The 12,886-nt window shown below is 41.7% G+C and overlaps 1 protein-coding gene across 1 annotated transcript; it reads left to right on the top strand.

Annotated features, from left to right (window-relative positions):
- Positions 1-395: 395 nt before the first annotated feature.
- On the top strand, positions 396-6,110 carry LOC117456354 (protein SET-like). Its single transcript, XM_034096204.2, has 8 exons — positions 396-665; positions 2,338-2,395; positions 2,480-2,622; positions 2,787-2,890; positions 2,973-3,086; positions 4,063-4,233; positions 4,878-5,003; positions 5,116-6,110. The coding sequence occupies exons 1-8, from the start codon at positions 596-598 to the stop codon at positions 5,128-5,130; spliced, it is 801 nt and encodes a 266-aa protein (XP_033952095.1). The 5' UTR covers positions 396-595; the 3' UTR covers positions 5,131-6,110.
- Positions 6,111-12,886: the final 6,776 nt, after the last annotated feature.

Raw genomic sequence — 12,886 nt, forward strand, 5'->3', positions numbered from 1 at the left:
ATTTCCTCCTGCAGAAAGGAGACAATCTCCTCCAAGTCCGCTTCTCAAGTCACTTGTCAAGAAACTACGACTTTAATCTCGTAATTATGACTTTATTCTCGTAATTATGACTTTATTCTCGTAACTATGACTTTATTCTCGTATTATTACGACTTTATTCTCGAAATCTCTCTGTTTTTTTTCTTCTAAGTGGCCCTAATACTCCGTCGTACTTTTTGATTATTTAATGTACGAAAATACCCTCCCCTTCTTCCTTGTAGCTCGCTGGTTTCCCATGATTTGTGGGCCACACTGCAGCATAATAAGTGGCGGTAATGCACCTTAAACGTTAGGTGCCACCCGCCATTAAATAAAAAGAAGAAGAAGTTGCATTGTCGCACTCCAGCCAGCTGGGAGCAGTAGAGCACCACACATGTGTTCACAGACCGAGTAGCGCAGAGGGAAACAAGCGTGCGGAGCTGAGCTCATTCCTCCTTATCGTAGGCTTCAAGACACGCACTGTGTGTAAGGTGGAAGTAACTTTTATCCCCAGAGAAGAGTTATAAACAACCCGAAATATATATCTGGTTAAAAAGTCTCACGGCAAACGATAACCATGTCGGCCTCAACGGCGAAAGTCAACAGAAAGGAGAATTCAAATCACGACGGCGCGGAGGAGACCTCTGGTAACGTTAAGGAATGGCGGTTATCCTGTTCAACGCCATTTTCATTTGTTTATCGTCATTTTGTTATTTTCTGTGTTATGTTGTTTCGAATAATGCTTGTTTACAGAGAAAGAGCTTAACGTACCTTCTGTTGCATTTAACCTTACTCATTGGGGGCTAAATAGTGGCGTGCAGTAATGTAGCATGATAGCACACGCTAACTATTTAGCCAGCATGAGAGGTTAGCTAGCCATTAGCTTACATGGGCTACTTGTTCACACGAAGATGGTCCGTATTTGCATAGCTTTAAGCGTAATGTGCAGTAATTGTTAATATAGCTAGACTGTGTGCAGGTTTGTTGTAAGGAGATGACGTAACTGATGTAATCGTGTGCATCTGCGCGGCTCCTCTTAACGTTAAAGTTGTGATGCACGAGTGTTTCCCCACACTATTAGCAACTTCAACAATCTCCATACCGTTCCGTTATCACGTTTCCACTGGTCAAGAAAGGCCGAACACTGCCAGCGTTATGAGCTGTTCAGTTAACAGACCATGCTTGTGAGTCTGGCTTTGTGTGCACGAGTAGCTGTGCAAAATGTAAACAAGTGCGACGTTTTCCTTCACAAAGCTCAAACCTCTTTCTCTGTGGTCGAGACCCATCCTAACACGTGGAGAACTGTAGTAAATAAGTTTAGTGGACACTGCAGAATGATAACATCGGAGACATGAAGATAGCATTTTGCATCGAGACGTCGCTAAGCCGCTCATTCAAACCGGGCCGCCTTTAGAAGCAACAGGAAGCCACACACGCACACAACACGCCTGGCGTAATTCGGGCTCATTGAGTTACTAAAATCAACGAAATATACTTCGAAATGATATTCAGATATATTCTACGTAACACCGTAGAAATAACAAGTTATGCTTATCGTTGAGAAAAATGAAACGATAATGTCCAACATTCATTAATCAGAATGTTGGAAATTATAGTTTCATTTTTTTTTCATAATGGTTTTTAGCAGGATTGGATGTAGTTGTGTATGATGTGACACTACACATTTGAATCTTGTCGTCAGTTCTGGGCAACATTTTCTGTAAAATTAGGCTATTATAAAGTCGTGATTTCAATTAACCAGATTAAATAGCTAATGATTTGTGCTATGTGGGCAAGATGGTGAAGTATCTAATCCTTTTTTATTGAACAGACTAGTTTTTTATTTATCCCAAATAGGGACCATTTTTGTGTCCTTTTGTTTGCCAGAAAAGCGCATATCCAGAGTCGACCTAGATATTTGACGGTTGTAAAATCTGATATTGTTCCATTTTAACCTGTTCAACTTAACCTAAGTTTGTGACCAAGATATTTGCTGAGCAGGATATATTAAAATGTAAAATATTACTTTTATACAGTGTTATACCACAATGCGCTTGTTAATGATTTACTTAACCAAGGTGCACATTCATAATAACATTCTAAATGTATATATAGCTTTTCACAGTGCTCAGATGCTTGAAATGAACCTTTTCGTCAAAGTGGCCCTATCAAAGTCAAGTTCTAATTTTACCAGCCTTTTATTACCATTGGTTTTTCTTTTTGCAGTTTGTCATCTGCATATTTGCCGGGTAAATTGTGCTAATTTTAGAAGACATTCCTCACACTTGAAGTTTCAAATAATTTTTCTTTTCTTTTCAGAAAAAGAGCAACAGGAAGCAATTGAACACATTGACGAAGTACAGAATGAAATTGACAGGTGAGTTATACTTTAGTTTATTTGGAGGAAAGAAATATTGTTGCATGGAAAAGGATTTCTCACCGTTTTCTGTCTTTTTCTCAGACTGAATGAACAGGCAAGCGAAGACATATTAAAAGTCGAGCAGAAGTACAACAAATTACGCCAGCCGTTCTTTCAGAAGCGATCAGAACTCATAGCCAAAATCCCCAACTTCTGGGTCACAACATTCGTCAACCATCCACAAGGTAAACCATTTCTATTTGTCGTACATATTATTCTGTATGCGTGTATATGGTGTCTCTAACCTGAAGAGCTCATCATCAGTTTATCAAGTGGCCACTTGCTGTTAAATGTGTTTGTGATTAGCACACAAAGTGTTGTGGTCAGCAGCTCAGTGTCTGGTCTGTAGTTTCAGCTCTTCTGGGGGAAGAGGACGAGGAAGCGCTTCATTACTTGTCGAGGGTGGAGGTCACTGAGTTCGAGGATATCAAGTCTGGATATAGAATAGATTTTGTAAGTTTTCACCTCAACTTTTTGTTAGTGCATTTTAATTGTCATGCATCTCATGCTGATGGTAATGTTTTCTTTCCTGCAGTATTTTGATGAAAACCCATACTTTGAGAACAAAGCCCTCTCCAAAGAGTTTAATGTCAACGAGAGCGGGGATCCTGTTTCCAAATCAACGGAAATCAAATGGAAAGCTGGAAAGGTGGGTTTGCATTTTTCTTGAGATTGTATGTGATGTGAAAAATAATACAATGATCTGTCATCAACACTTATGGCGCATTTCCACTACACGGCCTCGCTCTGTATGGCTAGGCCTCGTTAGGCCTGGCTCACTTTATGGCGCACAGTTTAGGAACTGGGGCAGTATCTATAGTAACGCAGTGTAGGCGGAGCCGTGACGTCATCTTCGATGAGAACCCCAGAAAAACCACACAGCCGTTAGCGGTTAGCACTCAAGCTCACAGCTCCTCATATCTGTTCAGAAACTAAACAAAAATTAAACAAGTACAAACCACAGACTGCCTGTGTCATGGCGAATACAGTCGCTGGTTTATTTATGTCTGTATAGGCCGTTGTGAGTGTGGACGGTCGGAGCATATAACGTTAGCTTAGCCAAGCTCCATTTAGAAAACACGCATTTTAAAAGGTGTTTCTCTGCCGTCTGTCTGCAGACTTGTCAAAGCATTAATTCATGGTTTTTACTAACCGGTATCAGTATGTTGTTACTTCGGCATCATTTAGAAACGTGTATTACAATGAAATCACGGTCAAATATGTTCATCTTGTTGTAGTTGTAGCCCCCTTTCCAGCGATTCTCTCTAGTTTAGCATACTCAGCCCGACTCAGCCTGGTTGTTCCTGGCCCTAGAACCACGATTTTATGGGGCCAGAAAAACTGAATTAGGACCCGCTAGCCGGTACTAGGCCAAGTGGAAACGCAACCAAACACGGGCTCGGCTTGCTTAAAGCGAGCTCCGCGCTGCAGTGGAAACGCGCCATAATATCACTAACCAAGAAGGTGCAACTTTTAGTTAATTAGTGCTACACTTTACTATTCACCTTTATCTAGTCCTCCCAATGTTGGGCTTGCTTAATGTTTTTGGGTCTTTCACGTGTAACAATAGCTGCAATTATTATTCTTTCATGTAACCCTCTTGTCCAAACACGCTTCTTCCTCAGGACCTGACGAAGCGAAGCGGGCAGACGCCGAACAAAGCGGGGAAGAAGCGGCAGCACGAGGAGCCTGAGAGCTTCTTCACCTGGTTCACAGACCACTCAGACGCTGGTGCCGACGAGCTGGGAGAGGTGATCAAAGACGACATCTGGCCCAACCCGCTGCAGTACTACCTGGTAGGCTCACTCTCAGCTGCTGCTCCTGAGAAACTGTAGACGGGAAACAGCCCTGTGGTAGAAGAAGATTGGGGTCCAGATCTATAAACGTGAACGTCAGACGCCAAAAGGCTGTAGTGTTTATTTAATCTGAGTTGGTCAAAACTATTTAATCTCGTTTTGCTATGAATGAGATAAAAAGTAGAAATGCAATATTTATTTTACAGAATATATACCATTGGTTCTGTGCCATATTGAACTGTATGAAGTACTTGGGTTGGCTTCATTTGAGATCAATATTAGCCTGTTCAAAGATCAGAACTCATGTTCCATCTACAGTACATTTAAGTTGAGTATCTTTAAATGCTAGTGTTGGTTATTTTTAATTTATTTATTTGAGCGCCTGATTAACGTGATGTTACCGGCTCACAGATATATTTCTATACGGAAATTCTCCATTGACATCGTTTTTCCACCAGAGAGCACGGACATGTTTATTTTCCGACTGAAATGTCCTGCTTCACATTTTAAATACTGCTGGTAAAACGTTAGGTAACAATTAGAGCGCACTGTTTGTACTGGTCTGCAGAGTCAGTGAGGGCCAGGCTCCAAACGGCACTCATTAAGACTGAGGAATCCAGGTTTAATGGATCATTGTTCCCAAGGTCCCTGACATGGAGGATGAGGAAGGTGATGATGATGACGACGACGAGGAGGAGGGTCTAGAAGATATTGACGAGGGGGAAGAAGAGGAAGGTGAGGAGGAGGAGGAGGATGGAGAAGATGGCGAGGTAAGGATATTATAGATTATAGACAAATCTTAGTGTGATCCGTTACTGTAATGGCTGGCACTTCCTGTCCCCGACTGTTAAAAACGGAGATCTGAATTTTCTTTTCTTTCAGGATGAGGATGATTAAACCGTTCAGCGGACTCATTCCTCCCTCTGTGATCATCCTACAACCCACAGGAGTAATATAGGGGGGTTTGTAAAAATACAACACAAAAATCGTTTTTCCCTGCGTGTTGTCAGCCTCTCTTCCTCTGCAGCCTCAGCCTGTCCATAACGCATACACCGGGGGGGTCCTTCACTCCTCCAGTCTCCCCTTTGATTGTTTCTCTACATCACCCAAAGACATGCGAAAGGTTCAAACTTTTTTGTAACATTCTGCACGTCATCCTACGTAGACTTCAAATACGTACCATAGCAATTTCTATGTAAAATATGAAAATCAGTTTCTGTTGTGGGTTCAATAAAAAATAAGCCATGGTGCCGTGATAACTTGATAGCATCCTTTGCCACTTCTACATATCAATGTATATCCAGTGGTGGGGATACCAAGGCTTATTGGAAGTTGCATTTCCTTTGTGACTTATTGTTCTAATGGAACCGACTGAAAGCCCCTGCTCGTTCCTTAACAGCTGTTCTAAATGTTCTGAGACATCTGTGTATCTTGGTAAGACACTTGTTCAGTTTAATGGGGAGGTGTGTGTGGGGGAGGCAGCGAGGTTTTGACAACAAAGCTGGGCTTCTGTTGAATACAATTATCTTGTTTCAGACAACCGCAGATGGTTTGAAATATACTTTTCTTTCTTTTTTTTATAGAAACAACCTAAAGATCTAAGTTTTAGCGTGACCTGACATTTTGTGTTGGGAGAGGGAACGCGTTCTGTGGAATCCTCTAGGGAGCCTAAAGTGTTTCTTTTGTTCACATTAGATTAAGTTTAGTGGCTTTGTTACAATAAATAATTATACATGATTGGATTTGTCTTTATTGTTTATCTTTTGTTGTATATGACCGTTTGGCAAACTAAACAGTTTCTTGCCCCCGCAGTCTGCAGGGGGTCCAGCAGATGATGACTGTATTAAGATTTTGTGAATAAAAATGAACGGATGCTTCTGGCATGTATTGTGACCTTTGTTCTAAATATGTGGCAGTAGTTTGGCCTAAACATTTACATTACATTTAGCTGATGCTTTTATCCAAAGCGACTTACAATAAGTACATTCGACCAGGAAGACACAACCTTGAAGAAAACAGAATCATAAAGAACATCAGGTTTCATAGAGCCAAACATTTCAAGTGCTACTCAACTGGCTTTAGATAAGCCAGTCCTTTATTAGTATATAAGTGCTTTGTTAGTAATTCTATTGCTTGAGGTGGAGTCGAAAGATGAGTTTTCAGTCTGCGCCCGAAGATGTGCAGGCTTTCTGCTGTCCTGATGTCAATGGGATAAATAAAGGAGACATTAACAGAGCACAAGGCAGTGCTACAGTGTTTCCCACAGATCTGAAATATTCTTTTTTGGGGGGGGTGGGGTTGAAGTGCCGTGCCTTTGTGACGTACATTAACCTTTCAGTTGGTCGCTTGTTAGCAGACCCTTCACGCCATGGCAGAGCGATCGGGTACAGGCAGGGCTCATATAGTGATAGCCCTATAGTTTAAATCTACTACCCACAAATAAACATATGGACATGGGTTACTATTTAAAAACAATGGTAAATGTATTTAGGAACCTATTCATGTGATTTTAAGTGGGGATGGACCTCAAATCCTCTAGGGGGATCCGGGGGCATTTTTAAATAAAAGTTAAATGCATCAATCTGGTGCACTTTGAGGGGCAAATAAAGAGACTAGGGCTGCAGTCGAATAGTCCAAAAATAAGCTCCTAAATTCTAACCCTATCTCCTATTCCTTGACCTCTGAGTGAAACGTCACGGGGTTAAGGGATAGTGGATAGGAGAATTCAAAAGGATTTAGGAGAAGAGACTGAGGTACTTTAGAGAATCCGAATGCACTTTCACTATCCGACGTGTTTATAATGCGCCAGCGGACGTCATGAATGTGCGTCTGCTGCTGTGGGGAAACTGGAAACTACAGTTTTCTATACAGCGGACTACAACATGGATGTTCAATAAGAACGAGGGACTACTGTGAACTCATCTAGAGACTCTGCGCCGTGCTCTGATGCTGCTGCTTTGCTTGATGAACGTAGACAACAGAGAAACATTCTTCAGGACCAAAGCTGGAATTGAAATAAAAAAGGAAAGTGAAACTTATGCTCGTCGTCACCCTCTCCCTCCGGTCCACATTAATACCAATGATCCCAATATGTATGATTGTATGAACTAAAGATCTTAAAAGATACAAATGTATTTATAAACGTTAGTCCTTAACATCTATCACTGTGTATATCACCATTCAAACATCTTTTAAAAGTTGAACAAACTCCACACAGCTCAGTAAAGACTGAAATGTTGACTTTATTTGATCATTTCAGTAAAAACTAACGTTCATATTTCTCTTTTTGATTATAATACTGATGAACGTTCAAAACAAAGCACTTTGGCAACTTACCACCTATGTTTTAAAATGCTTAATAAGCACCGTAACTTTCATGATATCATTTCTCGGTCATAATCGGTTGTTTCCGTGAACGACCGACTGTTGTGTGACGGCAAATGCTGCGGCTGCAAGGCATTGTGGGGCAGCATTTTCGCTTCTCCTGTCGGTTAGGGAGGTCCAGTGGTTCCTAAGCTAAAGGACGTTATAAAGGAAGTTTGAAACCTCCTTTCCTATCATTCTAGAGAATTCGAACGGCACTTATCATGGCTGCCACTGAGGGACTTCCGGGTCATTTCACTCCTTTAGGAAGGTTCCTAAGCTAAATGGACTATTCGACTTCAGCCTAGATCTATGGGAACACCTATATGAAACAACTGTTTACATTTCAATAATCATAAAATCATGGCCATAACCAATAACATACCATATCAATATGAAAAGACACTGAAACTTATTTATTTATTTTTGGTTCATTTATAGTTGTGAGTGTGTCCGGGCTCCTGAATCAGCCTCTCCTGTCTCCCTCCTCTCCTCCTCTTTGAGGCAGCAGCAAAGACTAGTTTTAAAAGTTACCTTTTTTCACCTAGTTAACATTTTATTTTTATTATTCATGCATATTTTACTAATCACTGACTCCCCCCTCAAATGGAAATATGTGTTTACATAAATGGTGACCAAACCGTTTGACCCACTGAGATAACTTAGACTAAGTGAACTTTCTAAACACTCAGAGTCCTTTACCTCACCTGAGCTGAGGTTATCCCGAGCTTGAATGACACAAAGAGATCAATCAAGGGCTTTGATTTATGATCTGTATGACAGTGGCCATGTTGGCAGGCCACATCATGTAGACAGCCTGTCACCCTGTGTGAGGCAGGCCACTTAACAGGCCAGGCCATCGGGAAACCCCCCGGTCCTCCCGATGGCCAGTCCGGGGTTGCGTTCCAATAGTCCATTTAGCTTAGGAACCTTCCTAACCAAGTGAAATGACCCGGAAGTACGTCAGTGGCAGCCATGTTAAGTTCCAATTTTCCAAATTAAAGGAAAGGAGGTTTCAAACTTCCTTTATAACCTCCTTTAGCTTAGGAACCACTGGACCTCCCTTGACGAAAGGAGAGGAGAAAATGGTGCCCCACAATGCATTGCAGCCGCAGCATTTGCCGTCACTCAACAGTCGGCCGTTCACGGAAACAACCGATTATGACCGAGAAATTATATCATGAACTTTACGGTGCTTATTAAGCATTTTAAAACGTATGTGGTAAGTTGCCAAAGTGCTTTGTTCTGAACGTTCATCAGTATCCACAGAAACTGCTCTCATTGCTGTCAAAGCAGCATCCCTCTCCTCTGTCATCATCCTGTTGGACCTGTCTGCTGCATTCGACACGGTGAACCATCAGATCTTCCTTCGCACTCTCCAAGAACTTGGAGTTTCAGGCTCTGCACTTTCCCTCCTCACCTCATACCTCAAAGACCGTACCTACAGGGTAACTTGGAGAGGGTCCGAGTCCGACCCTTGTCAATTAACTAGTGGGGTCCCTCAGGGCTCGGTTCTTGGTCCCCTCCTCTTCTCCCTGTACACAAACTCGCTCGGATCAGTCATTAGCCCGCATGGTTTTTCATACCACTGCTACGCTGACGACACCCAATTAATTCTGTCCTTTCCCCGCTCAGAGACCCAGGTCGTCGCACGCATCTCTGCTTGTTTAGCTGACATCTCTCAGTGGATGTCCAAGCTCAACCTTGACAAAACTGAACTGCTTTTCCTTCCGGGAAAAGATTGTCCCACTCTTGACCTGACAATCAACATCGGCACCTCTGTTGTTTCCCCGACTCAGACTGCAAGGACTCTGGGTGTGATCCTAGATAACAACCTGTCCTTCACTGCAAACATCGCTGCTACAACCCGCTGCTGCAGATACACGCTCTACAACATCAGGAGGATACGTCCCCAGCTGACCCAGAAAGCGATGCAGGTTCTGGTCCAGGCTCTCGTCACCTCACGCCTAGACTACTGCAACTCCCTCCTGCTGCATGTGCCATCCGACCTCTGCAGCTCATTCAGAATGCAGCGGCTCGTCTGGTCTTCAACCTTCCTAAATTCTCCCACACCACGCCGCTCCTCCGCTCCCTCCACTGGCTTCCGGTAACTGCTAGAATCCACTTCAAGACACTGGTACTTGCGTACCATGCTGCGAATGGATCTGGCCCTTCCTACATCCAGGACATGGTTAAACTGTACACCCCAGCGCGTGCTCTACGCTCTGCATCAGCCAGACGACTCGCTGCACCCTCGCTGCGAAGGGGACCCAAGTTCCCATCAGCAGAAACACGTGGGTTTACTATCCTGGCTCCAAAATGGTGGAATGAGCTCCCTATTGTCATCAGGACGGCAGAAAGCTTACACACTTTCCGGCGCAGACTGAAAACTCATCTCTTTCGACTCCACCTCGAGCAATAGAATTACTAACAAAGAACTGCTAACAGAGCACTTATATACTAATAAAGGACTGGCTTATCTATAGCCAGTTGAGTAGCACTTGAAACGCTTGGCTCTATGAAACCTGATGTACTTATATGATTCTGTTTTCTTCAAGGTTGTGTCTTCCTGGTCGAATGTACTTATTGTAAGTCACTTTGGATAAAAGCGTCAGCTAAATGCAATGTAATGTAATGTATTATAATCAAAAAGAGAAATATGAACGTTAGTTTTTACTGAAATGATCAAATAAAGTCAACATTTCACAGTCTTTACTGAGCTGTGTGGGGTTTGTTCAACTTCTAAAAGATGTTTGAATGGTGACACAGTGATAGATGTTAAGGACTAACGTTTATAATAAATACATTTGTATTGATTTTAAGATATTTTCATAGTTCATACAATCATACGTATTGGGATCATTTGTATTAATGTGGACCGGAGGGAGAGGGTGACGAGCATAAATTTCACTTTCCTTTTTTATTTCAATTCCAACTTTGGTCATGAATATGTTTCTCTGTTGTCTACGTTCATAAAGCAAAGCAGCAGCATCAGAGCGCGGTGCAGAGTCTCTCGATGAGTTCACAGTAGTCCCTCCTTCTTATTAAACATCCATGTTGTAGTCCGCTGGATAGAAAACTGTAGTTTCCATAGTTTCCCCACACTAGCAGACGCACATTCATGACATCCGCTGGCGCATCATAAACACGTCGGATAGTGAAAGTGCATTCGGTACACTAGAGGTCTGGAATGCTGTAGTAGAAAAATACAAATTAAAGAGAGGGATACACACGCTGAGGTGGTTTGCATACGATTCCAATTTTAAACCAGGGGTGTACGACCCAACATTCAAAGAATGGATGCAAAAGGGCATAACAGCAATGTGTACAGTTACAGAAAAGGGTGAATTGATGGGTTTTCAGGAATTACAGGCAAAATATGGTATTACAGACAGGGATTATTTTAGATACATGCAGTTAAGACACTATTTTGTAAAAGAGATAAGGCTAAATGCAGATGAATCTTTAGATACTGTAACTGGGGTGATTGTGGATGCGTATCAGCAGAAGGGCTCTCGGATCATCTCTGCTTTCTACCAGGCTTTGGGGGGAAACAGGCGGGAATCGACTATCTACATAAAAGCAAAATGGGAAACGGAGTTAAAAATACAAATTTCAGAGGAAGAATGGTTTCAAATGTTCGAGACGCAATTTACATCCACAAACTCATTAGTATGGAGGGAATTCTGCTGGAAAAACCTGACTCGCTTTTTCATAACACCCAAAATAAAGAGCAGGCAACTTGGTGTACAGCAACAGTGTTGGAGGTTGTGTGGGAACATGGAGGCTGACCACTCGCACATTTTCTGGAACTGTACAAAGATAAGGTCATATTGGGAGAAGGTTAATGCAGTTGTCAAAATTATTTTAGGTTATGGAATCCCAAATACCTGCCCGGTGATGTATCTTGGGAACATTAAGGATGTTGTGATGGGAGGCGATCTATATTTGATTAAGGTTTTACTTGCAGCGAGTAAGAAAGCTATAACCAGAAATTGGCTTAATGTGAACGCTCCAACTCAGGAGCAGTGGCTGGAAATTGTTGAAGATATTTCTGTCATGGAAAAGTTGACATATGTTTTGAGAATCCAAGAGAACGCATTCAATAGGAAATGGGAAAAGTGGAATATTTACATGGTTGACACCAATGAGTAAGTGAATGACTAATTCAATCTTGTACGGTATGTGTGAATATTGAAGGTCTTCAGACAACTAGTATGTATTGTGTTTTATTTTACAACTGATTTGTGTGTATTATGTTTTGTTGTTCTGTTATTATTGTTGTGAAAACTCAATAAAAACATAAGTATAAAAAAAGAAAGTGCATTCGGATTCTCTAAAGTACCTCAGTCACTTCTCCTAAGTCCTTTTGAATTCTCCTATCCACTATCCCTTAACCCCGTGGCGTTTCACTCAGAGGTCAAGGAATAGAAGATAGGGTTAGAATTTAGGAGCTGATTTTTGGATTATCGGAACGCAACCCGGGACTGGTGTAGAGCGAGGGATCATTGTCCCCAAGTTAATCGATCGCAGATGGCTTCGTGATCACGGACGAATAAAATAAATTAAAGTAAAGTCTATGTGTGGGAAACCCTGATTTAACTGCTTAATTTATATTGACATCAGGCGTTATGTTGCTGTTATTTGGATGTTTAAAAATACAGCCACAGTAATATGAGAAAGATCTAACCACATGTTATTTACTCTGAGGTCCTTATTGTAAAGAACTGAACCTGTAAAATAGAACAGATTTAGGGGTGAATTACGCTGTTGGAGGATAGGAACAGGCTGTGGAGGTGAGTTTAACAGATATTACCTTACTGCACAACAGGACTACTGACCTTCCAAAAGAGTAGGTGGGAAAAGGAAATCTACAAAAAGAGGTTATCAAAAAAAGCAATAAGACTTTCACGAGTATTTACCTAAAATCACCTTATGTTCATCAGATAATTACTATAGCCTATATATCTATCATATTCTTGAAATACATGTCATAATTCTCATCCTCATGAGTGTGTAAGGGAACATGTTATGTTATAGACGTAGTTTACTAAAGTTTTACTTTGCGGACAGTAAATATGCAAATGTAGTACTTTTATTTAAACTAGGTTGGTAATATTTCATAATTAGAAAGACAGCCTTCGACAGATCCGTAGCTAAACTCGGCTTTCACATGTTGAAGTTGATTCATGAAGACTAATCAGGCGGGACTACCGGAAGTAGAGGCGTCCTAAAACCCGAAAGTAAGGCCCATTCCCAAACCGCCCCCTACACCCTACCCCTACACCCT

The sequence above is a fragment of the Pseudochaenichthys georgianus genome, chromosome 12 (assembly GCF_902827115.2).
Source record: "Pseudochaenichthys georgianus chromosome 12, fPseGeo1.2, whole genome shotgun sequence".
In the NCBI taxonomy this organism is placed as follows: Eukaryota; Metazoa; Chordata; class Actinopteri; order Perciformes; family Channichthyidae; genus Pseudochaenichthys; species Pseudochaenichthys georgianus.

Bases quoted from the DNA above. Each gene is read 5' to 3' on its own strand.
- LOC117456354 (XM_034096204.2), top strand. From the start codon at position 596: ATGTCGGCCTCAACGGCGAAAGTCAACAGAAAGGAGAATTCAAATCAC. The intron at 666-2,337 runs GTAACGTTAAGG...TTTTCTTTTCAG, and splicing joins CGGCGCGGAGGAGACCTCTG to AAAAAGAGCAACAGGAAGCA. The intron at 4,234-4,877 runs GTAGGCTCACTC...ATTGTTCCCAAG, and splicing joins ACCCGCTGCAGTACTACCTG to GTCCCTGACATGGAGGATGA.